The sequence below is a fragment of the Boleophthalmus pectinirostris genome, unplaced genomic scaffold (genome assembly GCF_026225935.1).
Source record: "Boleophthalmus pectinirostris isolate CB_2022bp ecotype Guang Dong unplaced genomic scaffold, ASM2622593v1 HiC_scaffold_14, whole genome shotgun sequence".
In the NCBI taxonomy this organism is placed as follows: Eukaryota; Metazoa; Chordata; class Actinopteri; order Gobiiformes; family Gobiidae; genus Boleophthalmus; species Boleophthalmus pectinirostris.
The window spans coordinates 21,817,614-21,843,256 of NW_026571047.1; the positions used below are offsets into that span (position 1 = coordinate 21,817,614).

The following is a 25,643-nucleotide window of genomic DNA, read 5'->3' on the forward strand; positions in this document are numbered from 1 at the left end:
ACCAGGTCCCAGATATGCATGTATATATCCCTGTTTTTGTTACTGTTTTTTGAAATTTTGTTGTACCTGGCTCAAACAAAATAGAAAAACTAAAAATGTGCATTTTTACAGTGAGTGGGCTGGTAGTGTCTCCTGCTTGTCTCATTGGAGATGGATAAGAAAAATGCCGTCATCTCCCAGGCAAAGCAATAACATTTCCATGGAGACAAGTCGATGGCTGACCCCCCTCCAGAAAGTTACGTAGTGCAGCTTTAAGTATGTCATGCATCGTTAATAACACTAGACTATCCAAACAAAGTAAATAAACTCTGGAAGCTACAGAAGAAATTGTGTTTTTCAGATTTTAGAAGGTATTATGTCACAACAAACGCAAACGCCGCAACAAATACAAATGCGAAACGTTAAAAGTAAAGGAACGGAGAGGTCCGAAACGTAAGTAAAAGTAATTTATTGTTTTATCATTATTCGTTTCACGTTGTAGTTCTTCTTCTTCACTTGCTGGTTGATCATTCCGTCGGAAAATAGAGTCCCGCGGCCATTTCCATTGTGGCTTTTTAATGTGTTGTGGCTTTTTGATGTGTTGTGGCTTTTTAATGTGTTGGGGCATTTGCGTTTGTGTTGTGGCGTTTGTATTTGTTGAGGTGTTTGCATTAAAATAGAGTCCCGCGGTCATTTCCGTTGTGGCTTTTTGTTGTGTTGTGGCTTTTTGTTGTGTTGTCGCATTTGTATTTGTTGCGGCGTTTGTGTTTGTTGTGACCCTTCTCGGCTTCCGTATATTATCCCTGTCGATAACAATGTATTTTTCCGTAATGTATCTGAACATTTCACTGCATTTTCACAACAATTTGAACTCACTGAATTCCAACAAAAATCTGCTCTCATTTTAACCATCTTAATTTTCGCTGCCGCTCATTTGCATTAGATAACATTGTCCAAAAGATTATTGGGATGTAATCTGAAACAAGGCGATAGAGAACAAAAGAAAGAATTATTATCCGAGTTACACAAAAAGAGTCTAGCGAAAGTTCATCTTCACATGTCTGAGAGTATGAGCCAACCCGAGCAGCTGCGAGGGGCCATGGCACAGAGGGAGCGGTGACAGAGCAGAGCCAGACTGTAGAGCGCCAGAGGGAGACAGCAGCGGGAGCAGAGAGAGGCAGACATTTCACAAGTTTATCTGTGTGTTCATTATACAAGCTGATTTACACCCTGTTCAGAGGAGATAGGCAGAGTAACAGGTTCAAGTCGTCTGGTTTAAAGCGCAGAGCAGGTTTTCACGTTTTTCTATCACTTGGTGAGGTGGTTTAGGGTCTGTGGTAAATATTTAAAGTAATTTTACATCACTCAAAGGGTCCACTTTTTTGCTTTTTTTCAAACCCTGTAGAATGAGTTGTTCTCTCAAATACAGAACAAAACACTAGTGATGTAACAATATCTAAGGCTACGTTCAGACTGCAGGGCTTAACGCTCAATTCAGATTTTTTTTGTGAAATCCGATGTTTTTGCGAGGTCGTTCACATTTCCAATTAAATGCGACTTGTCTGTGACTCCAGTGTGAACATTAAATGGCCCAAAAGTGCCCCGCATGTGCACTGGAGACACGATGACGTCAACCGCAGCGAGCGTGTTCTGTGTTTACGGAAGTTGTCCAAACATGGACGCGAGCATTGAGCACCTGGAGATTTTAAAGTTCCTCTCGTACCGGAGCCAGAACATGAACAACTTACTTGTTTTAAAGAGGAGATTGAGAAGGAGAAGGACGAGGTTTTTGGCCGTGGTGTTTTGTGGGGCAGTGGCAGCAACGTTTTAAGGAACGTGTGGATGTGGAGACGGAGCCAAGAGTGGTGAGTGGTGATGTGCTTCACTTCAGTGACACAGAGTTTATTAACAATTTTCGCCTACTTCAGCGCAGAATAGTAACGTTAGCGACCGGGACCAGAGCGGGATTGAGACCGGGACCAGACCGGGACCAGACTGGAGGCTCAGAGTCAAAGCTGAGGCTCGGACCCCGCGGAGGCTCGGAGTCAAGGCTCGGAGTCCGCAGTGTCCCGCTCTGGTCCCACTCTGATCCTGTTCTGATCCCGTCCCGGACCTGGATCAGTCCTGGATCAGTCCGTACTTGGTGCAAAAGTCCAGCATCACAGTCACGGAAATCACGTAAATGTTTTTTTCCATTCTTCATTTAAACACAAAATCAAAAACTGAAAAAACAAATCGTTATCCATTTTTTTCATTTTGGTTTTGGAGACAAATAATGAAGAAAACTGTTGTTTTTTTCATTTTCTTATTTTTTGTTTTATATTGAAAAACGAATGAACGAATGATACACGGATTAACAGTAAACTGTAAAAAAATGGGAAAAGTGTGGTGTTCTAAAACTTTTGACCAGTAGTATTAAGTATATATGTGGGTCATATGCACAGAAATGTTTGCATGTTCTCCCTGTGCCCACATCCTCCAGTTCAATACAAGTACTCTAAATTCACTCCTGATGTTGAACATGAACAAAAAAAACCTCTTCAAGATGTTCAACAAAAATGCTTCAATATGATTCTCATCCAACAAACAGCAGTAGCTCAGTTGGTAGAGCATTCTCCCACTGATCTGAAGGTTGGCGTTTCGAATCCCGCTCTCAACATAAACATCTCAGGTTGAGCGATCAGATCCACTGACCCACAGGTTGGCTGGTGTGATTCCAGCTCCCACAGATGAATACTGCCGTTGTGTCCTTGGGCAAGACACTTAACCCACCTTGCCCACAGTGTCTGCATACACTGGTGTGTGAATGGGTGAGTGGTTCGTTGTTGTAAAGCACTTTGAGTGCAAAGCACTATAGAAAAATGTGACCATTTACCATTCAGGCTTTTTAATGTTACGTGTGAAGTGCTTCTACAAGATCTTTCAATGAATCCTTTTTGGAAAACCAATCTCAATAATTCAAAACAAACCCATTACCGTACAAAACATACTTATTTCATGAACCGAATCGACCCAAAACTCGTCCATTTTTGAGGCTAACTTCAAGTGTCCGTCTACTGAACACAACATTATACCATTAATTCCATTTCCAGCTATTTCCGTCTCACAAATCGCTGCCATGTTTACACACTTAGCAACCTTTCTCAATAGGGAAACAACCACCTATTGTGCAGTGCAATCATATCTGCATATTTTTAGCTGTATGCTTGTTATCCAGCGCGCTATAGAAGAGCAAAGGAACCTGGGTTAGCGCTACTAAATAAACAACAGACACAATCAAAACACAATCAACAGGTCCTAGCCCAGAGTACACTTCAAGCTGCTTTCTTTCTCACCACTGCCGCGAAATTTGCACAAACACACCCCACCGCTGCTCAGCTCGTCAAAAAACTGCTTTGATGCTAAATGAACGGTACAAAATAGAAAGTTGAGGGCTTGCGAGACTTCATTTGTCAAAAGTGGTTGCGTTGCCAGATATTTTTAGGCTATGGGTGGCATTTAAATCTTTTTTTTTTTCTTCCGTGGTTGAGGTGTGATTAAGCACGAAGCAGAGAAACAGCGAGGTAGACCCCCAGTGAGATTGTAAATTAAAGTTATGACACCCGAGGATGAAGAAGGACGTCAGTATAAGGGATAAGGTATTAAAAAAAAAACTGAAAATGGATTGATACTTGATTATATAAGATGGTATGGCGAAGGTTTATATACTGTTTCATAATCAGTTCAAGGTCTAGAGATGGTGCGAGGTATTGGAGCTCTTGATTCGATAATGAGAATGTGGGAGAAAATGTGACAGATGTGTTTGTAAGTTATGTTAAGGTTTTGCAGTTTTATGCTTCGTGGTTATAAAATGGTTGCCAGGCAATTCCAGATTGATATGTCTCAGTATTTTTATACAGACTGCAATCAGTCTGGTCCTCACTCCGTTCGTCGTGTCTCGAGTCTGACCAGATGTGATTGCGCAAACAGTTTTGTTACGCATGTGAAACTAAGGATTTCATTGGTCAGATATCATTTACAACATTTTTTCCCAAAGACTGAGTCGCAAGAGATTTTTTCGGGTCGCCTTGTCATGATCTGCGTCTAGGTCTGCAATATACAGTTCTTCCTAAACATCTAATGTACGTGTTGCGCTCTCCTCCTGCACCCGGGACTGGAACACGCTACAAAAACACAGACAGGTCCACCAATCTCATTAGAAATGTTGAAATGTTAAGACATGTTTTGTATCATTTCTAATCTTTTTGTAATTATTTTATTGACTGTTTTGATCCAATATTGCAGGTTCAATTGAATGTTGAAAAGAAATGGAAATCGGCTACATTTAATGTCCAAATAGGCGATTTATGGAACCTTTTATTGCTGCTTCAATGACTGATTTTCACGATCACTCAGTCAACAATAAAATATTCTCATTAATGTTCAATGATGGTCAAATCCACCTTTATTTTGTGGTTTATGAATGAATGATTTATGATGACATATGATTTATGTCTATTGACTTGGGTTTGTGACTTTTAAAATATGGGTCCCCAGAAAAAAAAAAAAAGGAAAACACTTCAGATTAACAGAATTTAGTGCTTTGAGTTTTCTACCAAAATCTGATGTTTTTCCTATATTTTTTTCTTATAAGCAGACTTTCGCTCTCTCTCTTATTATTATTTTTATTTTTAATTTGGCTCGTCTACTTTTCAGTTACATCAGTCTGAATGGGGAGATTCATTAATGACCACCAGACTCACGACTCACATCTTCTTAAAGTGTTAAAGAAGTGTATTCTGGATCAGAGGTACGTAAAATTGAAGTAGTTTGTTTTTCCTCCTGTGAAGTGAAAACCATTTCAGGAAACTTCATCATAAACCACAATGGGAGATAGCCAAGGGTTTGCAGCACTGTCTACAAAGCAAAGGGTGGAGGAGGATCTGAATAAAAAAATATATATACAAAAATATATATATTCAGTTGAATTGTTTCATTTTTGTTCTTTGAGATATATTTCCATATCTTGCTTCTTATATTTTATGTCTTTTTGTATGCATCTAAAACATTTTTTTTTAAAAAGCAATTAGAGGGTGTGTCCAAACTTTTGACTGGTAGTTTACCTCAGCTAGTACATAAATCTAGCCTGATTCATCAACCGGTTTCACGTTGTGGAAACCGTCTGACCTCACAGCATTAGGATTCGTTCGCTCGATGGTAGGTGAGTACTTTTTTTATTTAACCAATTGGTCATGACGTATGTAATGCCGCTAACGGAGCTAACTGGTATATTAAGCTTTTCCCAAATCCTGTAGGAAGGACAATAACGTCTTTTCATTGTTAAAAATTACCCAACAATGTCTTTGTTCCTGCTTTAAATTCTTGATCTCAGGCATTAATTGACAACACAGAATGTATGGCTCTTCGCTGATTGGCTGGTGCCTGAACTCACACTTCTGAGGTTTTTGTGAACCATCTTGTGTATTCTGATTCCTGAACTAGTCGCTGGAGATAAATGAAATTGAGCGGAGGCACTAGGTGGCGCCAGCTTGGCCACGATAAACCAATTCATTGTAATAATTACCAAAGTACCATCAAAGTACCATAAAAGCAGGTTCAGAAACACTAGCTGGACCAATACTATCACTATTGTAATCCTTCATAATAAAATAAAATAAATAAAAACTGTAAAATGGTCACTCACATATAGACAATACTGGACTCCATGTTGACAAAGAAGACTAAACATAAAACTGTACTCTTGAAGTATTTCTATCAGAGCAAACATTCAGTTAAACAGAGCTTTTTCTCTCTATAAACTTCTCCCCACGAACCAGACTTTGATGCCTTTGCAGAGTCGTCGCTCGTGGCATTAATCAAATTCAATTAAATGATTTTCAATAAAAACCTTCGTCTGTTATCAACCGCGCTCATTTGCACACACTGACCTTGGTGAGAAATTTGCATTCTCAGAGCTAGCGGCGACTAAGAGAGGATGAAGAAAGCCAAACGATGCACAGCGGGGTGTCTATAATTGAGAAAAGAGGAGCGGAGGAGAAAAAAGGTAGGATAGAATATATAAAAAAGGGTGGATGTGGTTGGAAATCAGGGTGAGAGCAAAGAAGAAGTAATTAATGTTAAACTAGAGCTGGAATATTGAAATACTCAGATAACCCAGTTCTCAAGCTGTTATTCTGTCTTTTGAATATAATAACCTACTTTAAAGAACACATATTATGCATTCTTGTTGTTTTAATTCTCTTTTAAAAGTTGATTTTGGTCACCTTGGGATAAATACTTTAGATTTTCTAACTTGTAACTTTTAAAAACACCTAATAAACTACACAAACAAACTGGAAAACACTCACACTTGACACAGAAAATATGCACACTTCACACAGAAAGGCAAATGCAAGTCATAATACAAAATATTATCAATATTGCAACTTGAAGGGCCCATATTTTGCTTTTTTCTATTCTATGTTATAATGTTGTTTGTTTCCTTGTCACAAACATACCCAGAGTTGTGTTTTGTTTCATTCACACGTTTAACACACAAATCGGGCATATTTAGGCTGAGTTCTTCTCTAAAACAGAAAACACAACCTTGTGATGTCATGTGGTGATACAGGAAGTGCTCCACTGTGTTTTTAAACTCTAGACCAGGGGTGTCAAACTCAAATTCACAGAGGGCCGAAATTAAAACTGGGACTAAGTTGTGGACCAAACTAAATATTTATTGAAAAATTTCAACAACATCTGCATGTTTTCTCTTCTTACGAAATATGTAATGTTAAATCTTTTCTTATTAAAATAAACTTTTAATAGTAGTTTTGTTTAAACATTGAATCCAGAACAAGTATAATATAAAAAATAATAACACAATTTTAAATAAATAATAGTCTATCTGTAGTCGGTGGGCAGCTCTAATACATATTTGATAAGATCTTGTGGGCCAAATATAATTATATCACGGGCCAAATTTGGCCCCCGGGCCTGAGTTTGACATGTCTGGTCTATACCTTCACTAAAATAATTTGAATCATTTCAGCCCAGGAATTGTCTCTATTCAACTCCAGCTAAAATATATCTGTTTACATGAAAATTGCCACTAGATGACATCACAAGGTGGAGCATTTTGAGCTTTGGAGATGTAAACAAACTCAAACAAAACACAACTCTAGGTCTGTTTTTGATGAAGTAACATCATTGTAAGAGCTCTTAAAATTCACATTACTCAGTTGTGTGTAATATATGACCTTTAAAGCATTTTGGGTGTATAATTCATGGCATAGTTTACTACAAATGCTACAACAAAACTACTGTACAAAAAGCAAAGATTACATAAAGCTTATATACTTATGCGAGTCAATGCTAGTCAAAACTGCAATAACACATGAAGATAAAAGACAGTGGCTGAAAGGACATTTAAGGCTGTAAAAAAAATGATCACATAAAATTCATTTAAACCACAACAGGGAAAATATTGTGACTACAAATGTTAATTTGAGTTTTGTGGATTTTTGCAGCAGCTGAAAAGGTGTCATACCAACACTGGCGACGATCTTAATAACACTTTATTTCTCTTTTAAAATTTTATTCAGTCAGAATGATTGAGAATGCTAATACTTTTGGCTGTATTAAAAACTAAACATTTTCATTGAAATTGACTGTAAGTAGTTACTTTTTAGAGTTTTTAAATTTGAATATGAAAACTTAAGACAAGTGCCGTTGGGATGAGATGGAAGGTTTTTTTTTTTAAAGTCTTCTCATGCAATACCACTGAAGTCTTTAGAAAGAAGACAGACAAAAATGAACTTTAATTGGGCAGTAGAATTACTCCAACCATCCTCCTCCTACTGAAGTTCTACTAGTGCAAAGTTCCCAAGTTTTTAAATGATGCCTGTGGCTTAAACAAAACTGTAGGGATATCAAGGTTATTCAGTTACCCGTAAAGAACAGACATCATAACTAAATAAGTCATCTAAATAATCATTTTAGAAGCAAAGTTGTGTGATTTCAATTCAGTCAACAATCTCTCTATAATCTTTCTCTATAAAAGTAAACCAACACTGAAACTTCTTCTGTAAAGGTGCACTACACAACCTTTCTTTTGGCGCTGGCAACACGCAAAACATTATTCATTTACTTCACACTTGGTGGTAAGATATTACTGTAGCCAAAGCTGCCCTGGAGTAATAAGGCTGCCAATCCCTCCAACCACCACCATCTCTTGCGAACACATTCACACCACTTTCATACTAAATAGCGTGGGTGAAGTGTCTTGCCCAAGGACACAACAGCAGTTTTTTGACACTGGCGCCTCACTGCCACATGGAAAACCCACTGGTTTCCCATCCGAGTATTAACCAGGCCCGATCCTGCTCAACTTCTGAGATGTGACAAGATCAGGCTTTAATAGACTCACGCTATGGCCTTTTGTCATAATGATTATTGGCCTGATTTTTCAGCTGGTTTCACTTCGTGGAAACCGTCTGACCTCACATCATTAGGATTCGTTCACTCAACGGTAGGTAGGTACTTTTTTTAAATCTAACCAATTGCTGCTATTTGGTCGTGACGTATTTAATGCGCCAAATCCGGTAGGAAGAAGGGCAATAACGTCTTTCCCCTTGATAAAATTCACCAAACATTCTCTTTGTTCCAGCTTTAAATCTTCGATCTCGGGAATCGTTGTCAACACAGAACATATGTCTTTCGTCTACATCCATCTTGACCGCTTTGTTTACTGTTGTGTTGTACCACAAAAGGGACACAGACAGACGCTTGAGTTTGACGTCATAGCTTCACAGCTCTTCACTGATTGGCCGGTGCACGGTCTACAACTTCCGGGGTTCTTACAAACCATCTAGTATATTTTGATTCCTGACCTAGTCGCTGGAGAGAAATGAAATTGAGCAGAGTCACTAGGTGACACCAGCCTGACTAAATAATTATAGGGTTAAAGGTTGATATTGTGTGTGACCCTGGGCTTGTGCATCGGCTCCATTCTAAAGCTTAGTCATTCACAACATTCATATTCAACTAACTTTTTCTACAACACATTGATATTGCAGATAAATGATTAAAGTATGATTTTAGTAGTACTGTAATCATCCTTTTTTACAACACTCCCACTTCACAATTCAGCACACCCTTCAACTTTTTTTTTTTTTTTTTTTCATTGCGGCGTAAATAATCTGATTAGATCATGAACTTTCCATTTTCCCAGTGAAAATGAGAAACCCACATCAGGAAGTGGAGAAATAAAGTGTGTATTTGAACCTGGAGCGAACGCCAGCCGCCCGATCCTCAATCAGGCCCGGACAGCGGCGCTCTCATTGTCATTCTGGGTCAGACGGTGATTACTGATGATGAGGAGCTGATAAGGAAGATTCAGTCTAACCCAGGGCAAGGTCACCTCCCACTGCGCACAGATGCAGATGTGATGAGGGACGGATAAGAGTACTTTAACGCACAAACCGCACACACGAACGCAAACGCACACACACACAAACCACGCATACAAACCACGCACACACATACACACAAACGCAAAGGCACACACATACACACAAACGCAAATGCACACACACAAACCACGCATACAAACCACGCACACACATACACACAAACGCAGATGTACACACACAAACCACGCAGACATATACACAAAAACAAACACACAAATGCACACAGACAAATGTATACACGGACCACAAGCATTCACATACACACACACACAAACCACACAAACATAAACCCTCATGCACACAAACGCAAATGCAGACCCACAAACACACAAACCACACACACACAATCCACCATACAAAAGGGCACACACATACACACAAATACAAATGTACACACACAAACGCACATACAAACTACACATAAAAACCAAGCAGACATATGCACACAAACAAACACGCAAATGCACACACAAATGCACCCCAAACCATGCATACAGACATGCACACTCATACACACAAATACAAATGCACACACACAAACCACACATATAAACCCAGCACATATATACACACACAAACGCAAATGAACACAAACACACACACAAACCACACATACAAACCAAGCACACATATACACACAAATGCAGATGCACACACAGAAACGCACACACAATCCACGCAGACATATACACACAAACGAACATACAAATGCATATGCACACACACACAAAGGTATACACAAACCACACATACAAACATTCACGTACACACACACAAACACACATATAAATGCAAATGCACACACAAACACATACACACACAATCCACGCACACAAACATGCACACTCATACACACAAACACAAATGCACACACATAAACCACACACACAAATGCGCACACACACACAAACGCTCAAACCACACACACTTATACACACAAACGCAAATGCACCCGCGCACAGAAACGTTCACACACAAATGCAAATGCACACACACAAACCCACCCACACACACAGAAACCACGCACACAAACAAGCACACAAACAAGCACACACGTACACCTCGAAACAGAACAGTTTTTTCACCATGGGATGTAAGAAAACAAGTGAACCTGTGTATAAAGTCGGGATAGATTTGGGCCTATAGATAAAAGTCCAAAAGGAATGTGGTTTCAAAATGTTCTGCTCATATCGACTGACCAGCTGCAAGAAAGTTATCACATTTCTGAGAGTTTTATACACTACTTTGTTTCTCTAAAGTCTTTGTCATTTTATAAAGTTAGCCAATGATATAAATAAAGCTCCTGTCCATCCTGAATAACCCCCAGAACCCCTTGCACCTAACCATCCCCTGACAGGAGAGCACCTGCCAGGACAGTCCTGCTCCACGGACACCCTCTGGAAGTGTTTTGTCCCAACTTCCATACACCTGTACAACGCGACGCTATAAATAATGAATACAAGAAGATGGACTTGATGTTTGTTTCATCGCTGCTGCTGCTGTCGGAATTTGAATTTCCTTTGGGATCCATCCATCCATCTATCAGGAATATTAGAAGATTCCCTATTTTTTTGTGTTTTGAGTGTCACTTATTCAAGGACAAAGTCAAACTACAACATATGCAATGCTGATCACGGTCATCAAATCATCTAACTCTTATTTACTGGGATGAATTTAAAAACACACTGCGTAACTTTTTGACGAAGGGTTCGCCACCTGCTTATCTGCACAGAGATGTTATTTGTTTATCTAGAATGTTCTACAGTGTGACATTGAATATATTTAGCATTTCATTCACTCCGGTTTTGTTTATTGCTCAAAACACGTCTTCTTACTGTGACCTCTCCAAGGACGTGACCTGTAACACGGCCTGGTGCTGCGAACTGAGTGTCAATTGCTTTTCTTTGTGAAGATTCAGACAAGAGATTAATGCCGTACTGTGGAACATCTCAGACAAGTAGGCAGTGTTGGGAAGGTTACTTTTAAAATATATTCCGCTACAGATTACAGATCCCATTACATCCCCCAAAATGTAGTTTGTAACGTAATCCATTAAATTACTTAAAGTGAGTAAAGTAATCTGAATACTTTGATTTGCTGTAGAGAAGCAAAGACGAGGAAATCATAACATAAGATGTTTTGTCTGATAAAAGAAAATAAAAAGCCCAGACTTTACTAAACCAAATAAAAAATATTATTGATAGAAGAGGAGGAGACACAGTCTGCACAACATGGTTTAGTTCTGTTAAATCCTGGTTTAGACCTGGTTTAGACCTGGTTTAGTCTTGGTTTAGATCTGTTTTAGTCCTGGTTTAGTCCTGTTTTAGTCCTGTTTTAGACCTGGTTTAGACCTGGTTTAGTCCTGTTTTAGTCCTGTTTTAGACCTGGTTTAGACCTGGTTTAGTCCTGTTTTAGACCTGGTTTAGACCTGGTTTACACCTGGTTTAGTCCTGTTTTAGACCTGGTTTACACCTGGTTTAGACCTGGTTTAGTCCTGGTTTAGTCCTGATTTAGACCTGGTTTAGTCCTAGTTTAGACCTGGTTTAGTCCTAGTTTAGACCTGGTTTAGACCTGGTTTAGTCCTGGTTTTAGTCCTGGTTTAGCCCAAAATGTGAAAACAGGAAAATACCGCCATGTAATCCATTTATTTCAACAAAGTAACTGTAATCCAATTACCACTCATTAAAACAGTAACTGTAACTGAATACAGTTACTCATAATTTGTATTACATAACGCTGGTACATGTAATCTGTTACTTCCCAACACTGCAAGTAGGTGCCATACCCCCTTAAAATATGTTTTCATCTAAATATTTTATGTTAAAGTTCCTTTATTACACCATGTTATTACGTTGTTACCTCATCAAAAACATACCTGGAATTGTATTTTGTTTGTTTTATGAGTCTGTCTACATCTCCATGGCTCAGTTCCACCTTGTGATGTCATGAACATTAGAAATTAAATCAGGAAATAACGTAATATGGGTCCTTTAACTGAGACTTTTTACGTAGATTTATTCATAAACTTTACCAAAACTTAACTTTGGATGAACAAATGATCGCATAAAAAGATGAGACAATAGACTGGCATTATTTCAGTCTACAAACTTTCTTATATCACATATTGTTAACTCTTTTTCATTGTTATTCAGCTGCAGTGTTGATAAACCCTTAACGTTGGCCTCCTGGAATGCCCTTTGAAACCACGGCAACCGAAACAAGCCAATTTTCCACCACGCCTCTCAATTTAGCCCTCTTCTCTCTAAGTACAGACAATAGCGACGAGAACAACCATCCCATTTAAGTCTATAGTCCCACCAGGCAGGGACACAGGTGACCCACGACAGCTCAAATTCTCCTCCGAGTGAATTAGGAGCGAAGGGGTGAAGAAGACGACGCGCAGGTAAAATTGGTGTGTTTGGGTTTCGGAGGATTCGGGGAAAACAAAAGGCTGGAGACATTTCACGCAGTGCCATGGCTGCTTTGATGTGGAGCTTGTTCGGTAAAAGGACTATCCAATTCTCCAGGAAACAAAAGAGACCAAATGAGGATTGATGATAAACGGTAGGGCTCGAAACAGGATTTAAACGGAAGGTAAGAGCTAAGAATAGAGCATGTGTCTGCACCGGGCGAAGTCAACAGTTGGGTTTAAAATAGGACTGAGTGTAGGTTTTAAAGACGCAGCAGACAAAGTACTTCTGACAGTGGATGTGTACTTTAACAAATCAGATCAAATTGAATCGTAAATGCTCTTGTAGTTGTAAGTAATTAGAAATACAAATGCGTTCATATTATAATCATGAACACGGAAGCATTACAATTCAATACTCGGTGATATCAGGCCATAGCTGGATATGGATAGACTGACTGAGGCTACCTTTACACATAGCTGGGTATGTTGAGAAACGAATATTTCCATCCTTCCGTTTTCCAAAATAACATTGAACACATAGCATAGTTTTCAAAAAAGTTTTCGTCTACGTCAACCCGCATAAATACGCCATCGAGTGCCGTCATAACTATACCAAGACTATGGGCAGCACCTGGATTAGATTCAAACCTGTAGCATTTGTTTCATTACAGTTTTAAGTATTACTTAAAAATATACAGAAGCCGGGAGTGCTCATAACAAACCCAAACGGTGCAACAAATACAAACGCGACAATACAAATGCAAATGTCACAACAAACCAAAAAAAGCCACAACAGAAGTAACTGCAGGACTCTATTTTCCACCGGACCAAGCGACGGACAGACTATAGTCCAATTCAACCTGGCCACAAAACAATAAATTACTTTTACTTACGTTTCCAATTTTGTTCACTTCTCCGTTTCGTTACTTTTCACATTCTTGTTCTTCTTCAACTTTTCCCATTCACTTCCCGCTTGATCCTTTAATGCTTTGCTTGGTCCATTGGAAAATAGAGTCCCCCGGTCACTTCCGTTGTGGCTTTTTAATGTGTTGTGGCTTTTTGATGTGTTGTGGCATTTGCGTTTGTGTTGTGGCATTTGTATTTGATGCTGCATTGCATTAAATTAGAGTCCCGCGGTCATTTCCGTTGTAGCTTTTTTTAGTGTTTTGTGGCATTTTTTGGTTTGTTGTGGATTTTTGTTGCATTGTCGCATTTGTATTTGTTGCGGCGTTTGCGTTTGTTATGAGCCCCCCTGGCTTCTGTCAAAATACCTTGAAAAACGCACATTAAGGAGCGGGGTAGCCTCACTACAAATATGTAAAAGAAGTGGCAAAATTGCTGACCTCCGAGCTCATTCGTCTCTGATACATGAGCTGTGTGTGCAAATGCAAACACATGAAAAGTGTTTGCACCAGAAGAAATGCGACTGCTGCTCTGAATGCTCCATGATCATCATCAAAGCACTTTTGGCGCATCAGCTCCTAAAACTCCATTTATCTCACTATATACACAAACGCAAAACCGTAGAGAGGAGAAAATTCAGTTTGTCGGCTGGACAAAAGTTAGTTTGGTTGAAGACGTTTCGCAGCTCATCCAAGCTGCTTCTTCAGTTCTGGTCAGACACTTCCTTATATCTGCAGGGAGGAGCTAACTACACTGAAACTAACACACACTTGTTTACAGTTTCTGTTAGTTCGGCCTATTCACCTGTACAGGATGTGGGCTCTAATTAGCAGAACAATTCATGTCCATAATCGAGCGTCCACACCTCTGAACCTGACCTGACTACACCTGTTATTCTCTTGTTTGTTTTGATTTAGGTTTGAGGATGGAGTTGTAAATAGGAGACAGATGGTGTCTGAGGCCTCCATTTCTGTTTAGAGAAGGATTCTCTTTCTTAACAAAAATGGCTTCTTTCACTCCCCTCTCAAACCAATTCTTTTCTCTGGCTAAAATCTGTACCTCGGTGTCCTCAAATGTGCTTTTAAATGCTTTTAAATGGAGATGTACAGCAGACTGAGGTCCTGTGTTGCTCTTTCGTCTGTGTTGGTACATCCTCTTGTGAAGCAGCCGTTTAGTTTCTTCAATGTAGCGTTCACTGCAGTGCACCAAGCAATGTGGTCAATTCAACCAGAACTGAAGAAGCAGCTTGGATGAGCTGCGAAACGTCTTCAACCAAACTAACTTTTGTCCAGTTGACAAACTGAATTTTCTCCTCGCCATGGATTCTACTTGGACGACTGAGGGATTCTTCACGCAAAACCGTAGAGTTTTTAGAAAGATTAATTTGCTTGTAAAAGATGGGTACAAACGAAGGGAAATGTCCATCACCAGATAGGGATGCACCAATATGATACTGGTATTGGATATCAGCACAACATTAAACACTTTGACGGATTGGATATAGGTTCCAAGATAACGGTTCAGTTGATAGCCCATTTTGGTCTGTAAATTAGTGTAATAAGACCATTTTCTTTTCTCACAATATTACACTTGTGTTTTGTAACTAGAGAACAGCTTTGTAAAAATACATTTCGATTATTTTATGTGGTTTGTGTTGAAAGAAAATGCAATTTTTAGTCTCTGCTCTGGTATCACTTCATATCGAGTATCGGCCAATTCTAAAGCCATAATATCGAAATCGGTATTAGAACGGAAAAAGCTGGATCGGTGTATCTCTATCACCAACACATTCACACTAGGCAAGATGGGTGAAGTGCACTGCCAAAAGACACAGCAACAGAACTTGGCCAAGCAAAAATTAATCCTCCAAACTGGTATTTATAGAGGTATTAAACATAAACCTAGACAAAACATGTGTAATATAAATTCTACATTCAAATTCTCACTTTCTTTTCACCACAATTTTAAGTCCTGGCTTCACATTTCTGGATATTTTTTATAAACGCAGACCATTCTCTGTGTTTGAGCTTTCACACAAACAGATTTTTACATCACACAAATGATGTTTTTATTATCTTCAAAGTATTCCAAAGTACAAGGTCTGCGTTTTTGTGTCTGGACTGTTTCGGATCAGACACAGAACTATGCCTGAACTTTGGAGCACAGGAAAAGTTTACAAGAGAAACGGGAACAAAAAAGAGTAACTGAATATGTTTTTAAAAATCGTGTCAAATAAACTCAAATCAAACTCATGAATTCAAGTTTATACAAGTTGATTACTGCAGAGGATTCAACATAAACAAGTTAGAAAACTATTTTGCAGAGTTTAAATCATTATCTCAAAGACGTCACATGGCCTAAACCAAAATGTGGACCATTTCTCAACACAGGGTTTGTACACTTCGAAGACTGATAACTGTGATAACGCAGAAACTCAGAAAAGTCACCGAAATAAAATATAAAATATAAATAAAATATAAATAAATACAAATACAAAATAAATAAAAAAAATAAAATTAAAATAATAACAAATAAAAATAATAATTACAAATAATAATAAATATAAATAAAATATAAATAAAATATCACCAAAATATCACTAAAAACACCAAAATATCAAGGTTACATATGGAACTTTCCAGAAATCACTGATAGCAATTGCCTCCTGAGTGATACAAACAATTTTTCTGTTCATGAACTTTACGGGTTGACTATCAAATAGGGATGTAACAATAACCAAAATATCGCAATATTGTATTGTCAAAAGTCTCACAATAATATCATGCATGTCACAATATATCGAATTACAAGTTCCTTTGCTTAAATGCATGGTTTTTAATAGTAACAGCTTATAAACATCGAGAACTACATATCCCATGATTCATTTCAGTGCAGACAACTTGAAGAAATATGTTTTTACTTGAATTTTTGGGATTATGATGGAAATAATTCACACTAAAATCTTGTCAAGGTATTTTAAAAGCAAAAAAGTGTCCCATCTACAGTTATATTAGATTCTCCAAAATATCGGGATATCGTACCGAGAGATTTGGATATCGTTACATCCCCAATCAGTAATCAGCAATAACGATAAACAATGTTAGTAATACTTTAAGACATTGTGGTAACCAATAATTCAAAAACAGCCAATAACGTCGTCGTTTTGGGAAACTTAAACCTCGAGAGAAACGTGCGTGCGGTGTGTATGTACTGTAGTATCCGAGACTTACATGCGGCTGCTGGGGGGGATCTTGCGTCCGTCCCTGTACCATGTGACCTGAGGCTGTGGGTAACTCCGGATCCGTGGAGCGGGGATCACTGCTCCGTCGCCCTGGGAGACGGACTGAGCGCGCTCGCCCTCCTCGAAACTGCCCATGACTGCAAAGCACATACAACACAAAAGATCAAGTTCACGAAAACATGATTTGACACGTGCAAATTGTGCGTACAGGTAGTTTGTTTGAACAATACATGAACTATTAATATATAAAAAGGATAATCAAAAAGTACTGTGTTTGACATTTTTACTGCTATCATAACTTATACCATACATTTTGATTCCTAAAGAAGCCGCTGTCAACAAAAAACACTGACAAATGTTTGCGGGAAATAACAAAATAATAATAGGCAACTTAAAACGTATTTTTCAAATTAGAAAGATTTTTGCTCAAATTCTTCTTATCAGGTTAAAGGTGCACTATAATCTGTGTATCATATGAAAAGGGAAAAAAAACAACTATTTTCTTCATTATTTGTCTCCAAAACCAAAATTAAAAAACAGATAATGATTTGTTTTTGGTCTGGTTCCGATCTCAGTATTTTTCTCATTCCTGGTCTCAGTCCCGGTCTGGTCCTGGTCTCAGTCCTGACCACCCCACAGTCTACATGGGTGTATCTCCGGGTCTGTCCCGACACCCAGTCCTGGTTTAGTCCTGGTTCAGTGCTGGTTCAGTCCTGGTTCAGTCCTGGTTCAGTCCTGGTTCAGTCCTAGTTTTAGTCCTGTTGTAGTCCTGGTTTAGTCCTGGTTTTAGTCCTGGTTTGAGTCCTGGTTTAGTCCTGGTTTAGTCCTGTTGTAGTCCTGTTTTAGTCCTGTTGTAGTCCTGGTTTAGTCCCGTTTTAGTCCCGTTTTAGTCCCGGTTCAGTCCTGTTGTAGTCCTGGTTCAGTCCTGTTTCAGTCCTGTTTCAGTCCTGGTTTAGTCCTGGTTTAGTCCTGGTTTAGTCCTGGTTCAGTCCTGGTTCAGTCCTGGTTTAGTCCTGGTTCAGTCCAGGTTCAGTCCTGGTTCAGTCCGTATGTAGCGCAAAAGTCCGGCATCGCAGTTTAAATCACGGAAACGGGAAACCGGCCGTTATCCAAGAAAATAGTTGTTTTTTTGTTCTTTTACTTTGGGTTTATTTTGTAAAACAAATGAACAAATGATACACGAATTCTCTGTGTAAATTTTTGTTTTGGGGTCCATCATTTGCTTGTTTCCATGGATATGTTTGCTTGGAATGTTCCACAGTATGACATTAAACAGCTCTACCATACATTTATTCAATCACAACTGGTTTTATAGCTCAAAAATACCTAGAAAAAACAACATTGTGACTGTGAGCGGGGTCACCTCTCCACAGATTTGACCTGTAACTTGGTCTGGTTCGATCTCCATGAAGACAGAAAGCTTTAATGCCATACTGTGAAACATTCCAGATAAAGCAATGACATCTTCATGGAGAAAAGTGTTTGATGGACCCTTTACCAGAAAAGTTACACAATTCACCTTTAAGTTCTGAACTGTCAAACATTCACTTTCACTATTAAAGTATTTGATTGCTTGTTTTTGATTCTTTTTCTACATTTTTACTTGCGTTTCTTTGACAGTAACTACATGCAGTACTGGTCTGAAATGAAGATCGTTAATGATTTCTATAGGGGGATATCAAATTAATACACTGTCTCCAAATATGGGCGCGTACTTCCTCTCTGTACAAGTGTGTATCAGTCAGTTTGGTGAATGACCAGTGGGTGCTGCTGCGTTCCATTATCTGTTAATATCCTTCATTTGTTAAACAGGTGATTTACTCTGTCGCACCATTATAGAGCAACAGCTGGTAGTAAACACTGTGACTGTGTTTATGTACTCACTCATTTCATTATAGAAAAATGAAAACGCGGGTCCTATATTATGTCACTTTTTCTGTTTAAATGTGTTGTGTTGAAGGTGCATCATGTAACTTTTCCTGTGGAGGGCTTGGTACTTGCTTGTTTCCATGGAGATGTTTGTGCTTTGCCTGGAATGTCCCACAGTATTGCATTAAACGTAACAGGAGATGCAACACAGTAAGAACGCACGGTTTTCAATGTATTTTTTGGTCATTAAAATCAACCAAATTATTTTCTGAGTTCTTGTACTTGTGTATTATTATTATTATTATTATTTTTTTTTTTTATCTATGAATTTGTCTTCATAATCTACCATCCTGCTTTCATATAGCTGTTTTAAAATTTGCATATAATCAAAATTAGCCAAGTAAAAATCTACAGTTTTCAGTGTATTTTTGGGCAATTAAATCCAACTTCATATTATTGTCTGGATTCTTGAGTTGGCATATTCATTTTGTATATTTTTATTACACCATCCAGCAATCAATTCTCTTCCGCTTATCCGGGGCTGGGTCACAAGGGCAGCAGTCTAAGCAGGGACTTCCAGGCTTCCTTCACCTGAGACACTTCCTCCAGCTCCTCCGAAGGGACCCCGAAGTGTTCCCAGGCCAGCCCAGAGACACAGTCCTCCCAGCGTGTCCCAAGTCTTCCCTGGTGCCTCCTTCCAGTGAGACATGCCCGAAACACTGCCCACCTGCCACCTGGGAGGCGTCCAGGAGGCGTTGGAACAGATGCCCAGGCCACCTCAGCTGGCTCCTCTCGACGTGGAGGAGCAGCGGCTCTACTCCGAGCTCCTCCCGTGTGACTGAGCTCCTCACCCTATCTCTAAGGGAGCATCCAGGCACCCTGTCGAGGAGACTCATTTTGACCGCTTGTGTCCGTGATCTTGTCCTTTCAGTCATTACCCAGAGCTCATGACCATAGGTGAGGGTGGGAATGTATATTGACCAGTATTTTATTACACATCTATTTATTAATCTTTATAATCTACCACTCTGCTGTCTTATAGTTGTCTTAAAGTTTGCATAAAGCCAAAATTAGGTATGTAAAAATCCATGTTTTTCAATTTATTTTTGGGCAATTAAAACTCTACTAAGGTTCATTGCAATTTCAAATTATTGTCTAAATCCTTGTGCTTGCATATTTTAATAATTTCATCATTTTGTGTATTTTTATTTATCTTCACAACACTGCTGTCCTATAGTTCTCTTAAAATTTGCATATAGCCGAAATTAGCCAAGAGGTTCTATATTACCATAGATTATTTTTAATAAATTGAATTCATTTGCACCACATATTTTTAAAATTATGAAAATCTGAATGAATGAATCTCTCCTAAATACTACAATAAACGTTCCCGGCTCAGAGCTGTTTACAGGTAAATCTCACATCAAGTTAACAACACGAGCAAGCCTCCGCAGCTAAAATGACATGTTTTTTTCCTCCATCTAAGAGACATCTGTTGTTGACAAAGCGTGTGAATGAAATAAGCAGCGGTCATATTTAAATGAAGCAAAGTTAAAAACAGCCACGGAAAACAATATGAATCTAACGAGGACGCTGAGTGGACCAGCTGTCGGGTTGGTGCTGCTCTCGGGGAGGTGCGGGTGTGTGGTTCACCCCTCCAGCAGATGGCGCTCCCTATAGACACTCAGGAAACAAAGACACCAAACTATGAAGAAATCTGTGTGCTAAATACAGCCTTAGAAATACTGTATTACACTTACGGACACTATGAAACGCACTACTTCAAAACTGCCCCGGGGAAATTACTCGACTTATTCTGTCTTAAAGCGAAAGCAAAACTACAGTAACACTATAAATTACTCTACTATAATCAAATACAGCTATAATATACTTCAACTTTTACTTTTATGTTGCTCTTATTGTTACTAGGAAACCTAATCCTCAGAATGCAAGGAAGGCAAAACTTTTATCTGTAATTAAAATAATTTAAAATGTAAATTTGGGCAAAAACAGTGGCCTTACTTTTAATGATTTTTCTTACATTTTGAATATTTAGTTATAGTTATTAATTATAATAATCAAAAATTTGAAAATGTCCTCTTTTGTAGATCAGTGTTTTCAAAAGCCATAGCAATTTGGTGCAGTAAAAATATATAATTCCAACAGTAAATCGAGTAAACAATTTTAACTGTTGACTTTGTTATAAACCACGGAAATACACAAACTTTTCCATGACTTTCTCTGTATTGTAATGTAAATTAAAGTACACTGTGGCTACGTTTATATGATGATGGTCTGAACAGAAGACGCCAAAGTGGTGTCGCGTCTTCAGTTTTTATTCCGCGTGAAATCTGCATGCATACGGTGACGCAAAAGTGTGTGGAATTCGATCGTGTGTGCATGCCAGGTGGCTCGGTGGTGACGCTCGGTGGTGACGCTCGGTGGTGACGCTCGGTGGTGATGTATGTGACGTAAACGTGTACACGACGTGAGCAGATCTGACCAGAGTTTTGCGTCTTGGGCAGTGTAGACGGAAATGCTACAGCGGAATGTTTTCAACTTTTCTGGAGGGTGGTTTCAGATTTTTGTGTTTTTAAGCCCCAAAAACGCCATCACCATCTAAACGAAAGCCACTTCTGATAAAATATTTTGTCGTTTTTGTCTCGTTGCCCTCTCTAACTTGGCCTTGAGGCGTCACCTGCTTTAATACATTTAATGCCATACTGTGGAATATTCATGGCAATGCAATCAACAACATCAACTAAACCTGTCACGACAACAATTTTTGAGGTGTGATATATTGCTGCAAATACACACTACAAACGATAATACTGAAACCAAACTATGTAGTTAATCAGAATTATCCCCCAAAAATTGTTCTAAATGTACAATATTAGAGATGTAACAATAACCAAAATATCATGATTTCGTATCGTCAAAGTTCTCACAATAATATAATGGACCTTCACAATATATCAAATTACAAGTCTCTTTGATTAAATTAAGAGTTATGGTGCAGAAACAGCTAAAAAAACACAGAACGAACTACATAGACCAGGGGTGTCCAAACTTTTTTCATCAAGGGCCACATATCTAAACACAGACGAAGCAGAGGACTGATCGAGGGCCTTTATTCATGCTAAGATCCTTAAAACCACACACTAAATATTCAATATTCGCTTTATCAAGGTAGATTTTCAAAAAACTTGCAGTAAAAACTAAATTTTTAATTGATGCAAGTTAATTTGGGTCATTTCACCTGGAAGCCTGAGGGCAAAGAAAAATTTGTCTGAGGGCCGCATTTGGCCCCTGGACCATAGTTTGGACATGTCTGACATAGACCATGATCCTTTGCTCCATTTCAGTGCAGACTACAAGAAGAAATAACAGTTCTAAGCACTTTTAAGTCTTAGTTCTTTGGATTAAGTGTTGTCAAGGCATTTTAAGAGGAAAAAGTAGCATATTCACAATTTTCGCTGTTTAGCCTCCACAAAAAAATCACAATAAATATCATACTTTGAGATGTTTATTGTGTAAATATTGTACCGTGAGATTTGGATATTGTTACATCTCTAATCGTGAGCTTCCCCACGATATCGCAATAACTATTGTTCCTTGAGGTTCATACCGTGACAATATCGTTTCATGAGATTTGGACATCATTACAACCCTATACAATATATCTATTAAAAAAAAAAGCATGAGCTGCAATAACTAAAAGGCAAAACACAACACTTTAAGTAATTAGTTTGTATCTATAATAAGTCATAAAAGTTATTTATTCAACATTTTACAGCTCTAATCTTATCATATAGCCAAAAAATAACCACAAATATTCCACTACTGCAAAGAAAATGTACACACTATAAATACTGACAGTTAAAAAATATTGTTCCAGCTTTCATATATTAAAGATTTGAGTGCATATTGTAATTATCATGCCAAGAACTGAAAAAAGATACATACTTCAGCTTTAATTTCTGTGTCTACTTAAGCAGCTGATACTCACATGCCACTTGGACCTCCGTTCGTCTCTGCAGCAGTGCCCCCACTCTGTTCCTGACGATGCATCTGTAGAAGCCGGCGTGCGAGCGGTCCAGGGAGGGTATGAGGTATCTTCAAAACAAACAAAACAAAACAAATGATCAGCCATTAGCAACGCGCTAATTAACACCAAAACACGAACCAAAACACATATTTGCTTTAAAACCCGGGTCCACAGCACGGACTTTTATCTAATATAACAAGGGCAGGAAGGACACGGAGCTTAGCCAATGTTTATTCCAATGATAATAGCCTGCTAACCCTCCAAAGACATACTTAAGACAAGAACAACAAACAGCAGATCTACCTATCCACACACACATACGCAGGTAATCCCCATAGGATAATGTCTGGAGGAGCGTTCTCTTTCCGTGACCTTGGCGGTGGCAGTGGTGTCGCTGGACCAACAGGGGGCAGCACACGCTATGGTGAAACGTGCAGGCACATCTGGAGCAGCAGCTGATGCCAGGAGCGTGAAAAAGGGCAGGTAAAGATGGATAAAGCAGGGAGAGCTAATTAGGAAGAGTGCCAGTGATGCTAATAATGATATAACGTGTTGAGTGAGGAGACGATCTGTTAGCCAGAGTGATCAAGGGCCGCGTTTGCACTAGACACGTTTGATTTTTATTTAAAGGTGAACTATGGAACTTTTCTGGTGGAGGTTTTGTCACCTGCTTGTCTCCATGGAGATGTTATTGCTTTTTATGTTTAGTACATGGTATTAAAGGTATTAATTTTAATCAACAATCAGGTGACACCAAAAGTCACAGGTCACATCTGTGGAGAGGCGACCCTGCTCAAAGAGAATTCATGTTTTCAGTGGAATTTGTATTTAGTATAAGAGGATATATATCTAATAATAGGGGAACAAAATATAGAGACTGCTATACATCTTGAATACTGTATTTTTTGGGCTATAAGTCGCACTTTTTTTCATGGTTTGGGTGGTTCTGCGACTTATACTCCGATGCAGTGTTAAAATGTTCACACTTACAGCCATGAGGGGCGCTCGCTCTAGTCTTGTGTGTCAGTATCTGCAACTACTGTTACTCCTGTACCACTGTCACTTCACTCTACTGCGCATGTCTCCTCCAGAAAGAGCCTCTGTCCTGTTTGTATCATGTCAGACGATCACACCATTACTTCTGTATCACTGAACAATTTTAAATTTAACGTTAGTGACAACCAAAACCATCCTGTCGGGATCATAGAACTATAGATCCATGGTCGAGATTCAGAAAGGCCGAAATAATTCTGACTGGAACTGAGTCTGAGTCTGACGACAGATACACAGAAGAGGAAGTGGCGCTCTGTTTACCTCCGGAGGTCGCGGAGTTGTTCAGAAGTGACAACGAGGATGAAGAATTTAATGAATTTAGTGTTTTGGAGTAACATGGAGAGTTTGGTAAACTTGTTCTGTTGTTTATAGTTTAATCTGAAGAACTGTTCATATGTGACGTTAACAGTCTGTTGTTCTCTGTTCTACTGTTATTACTAGAAGTCGATTTTCAAGATGAAATGTTGGTTCCTGGTCTCTGATTTTCTAAAATAAATCCCCCCCAAAAAAGTGCGACTTATACTTTTTTCTTCTTCATTACGCATTTTTTGGCTGGTGCGATTTATAGTCCGAAAAATACGGTATATAAAGTTAACTTCATCTGGATACAGGCAGGTGGTGATTCTCACACATGAAAAGTTACATAGTGCACCTTTAACTGGGTAAAAATGAATTGATACAATATATTTGGATTATGGACATTTATTTGGGCTTATGCAGGTTATACTGTATTTATCAACACACCAGCTTTGTGCATTAACAAAATCTGCCATCTGTTGTGGATGTAATAAAGAAATTCACTTAAATCACTTAAAGGTGCACTGTGTAACTTTTCTGGTAAAGGGCCCGCCATTTACTTGTCTCTATGTAGATGTGATTGCTTCTAAATTATGGCATCAAACTTTAGACATACACAAGGCCAATTCACAGGCGAGATCTGTGCAGAGGCGACCCCACTCAGAGTAAGAATACATGTTTTTAAAGATATTTTTGAGCAATAAAAAGAACCATAATCGACTAACTGCATCTCAAATAAGTTTAATACCATTTTGTGGAACACTACAGGCAAATAAATCTCCATGGTAACGGACAACTAACCTGAAAAGTTACACAGTGCACCTTTAAGAACGATTTTTTAACCATGTGAAGCTATATCTGCTGAACTTATTGGTGGTCAATTTATCTATACACATTTATTTTATATTTTCAGTATTTCCATCAGCCTGCTCAAGGATGACATGTTTTTTTTTTTACTGTATTGAATTATAATGTCATGTTTTTTTGTTGTATTCTCATATTTATCCAACCTCAAACCTCTCTTAAGGTACACAAACACGGCAACTCTGAACTCTGAACTTCTCTCCTTGTATATTTAAAAGTAGTTTAACCCGAGTTTTGCCAGCAGTTGACTGAGCGCTGACCTCCTTACAATTCTTTTCAAATGTAGCTCTCCACCGCAAATGTCAAGAGGAGAGAAACCACCGGGACTTGACTTTTTCTACAACTCTAGCTTCTTCCTTCTGGGGCGCTGAGAGCAAATCCTCGGCCTGCAGGATGTGCTGATTCTCATATGAATAACTTTCCTTAATACAAGTGCAGCTTTAGTAAGAGATACACTCACATCTTAGTTTCAAATATCAAATCTACTGACATTTATAGAAATAGTAGCCCTTCAAACACTGGAAC

The 25,643-nt window shown here is 38.7% G+C and overlaps 1 protein-coding gene across 1 annotated transcript in view; it reads right to left on the reverse strand.

Moving 5' to 3' along the window:
• sdk2b (sidekick cell adhesion molecule 2b) overlaps window positions 1–25,643 on the reverse strand; it is a 277,914-nt gene that overhangs the window by 221,373 nt on the left and 30,898 nt on the right. The window contains exons 2-3 of the mRNA XM_020918287.2: window positions 22,866–22,972; window positions 16,977–17,124 (exon numbers count right to left, since the gene is read on the reverse strand). Of these exons, the coding sequence (XP_020773946.2) occupies window positions 16,977–17,124; window positions 22,866–22,972 (255 nt within the window). The remainder of the gene's footprint in view (window positions 1–16,976; window positions 17,125–22,865; window positions 22,973–25,643) is intronic.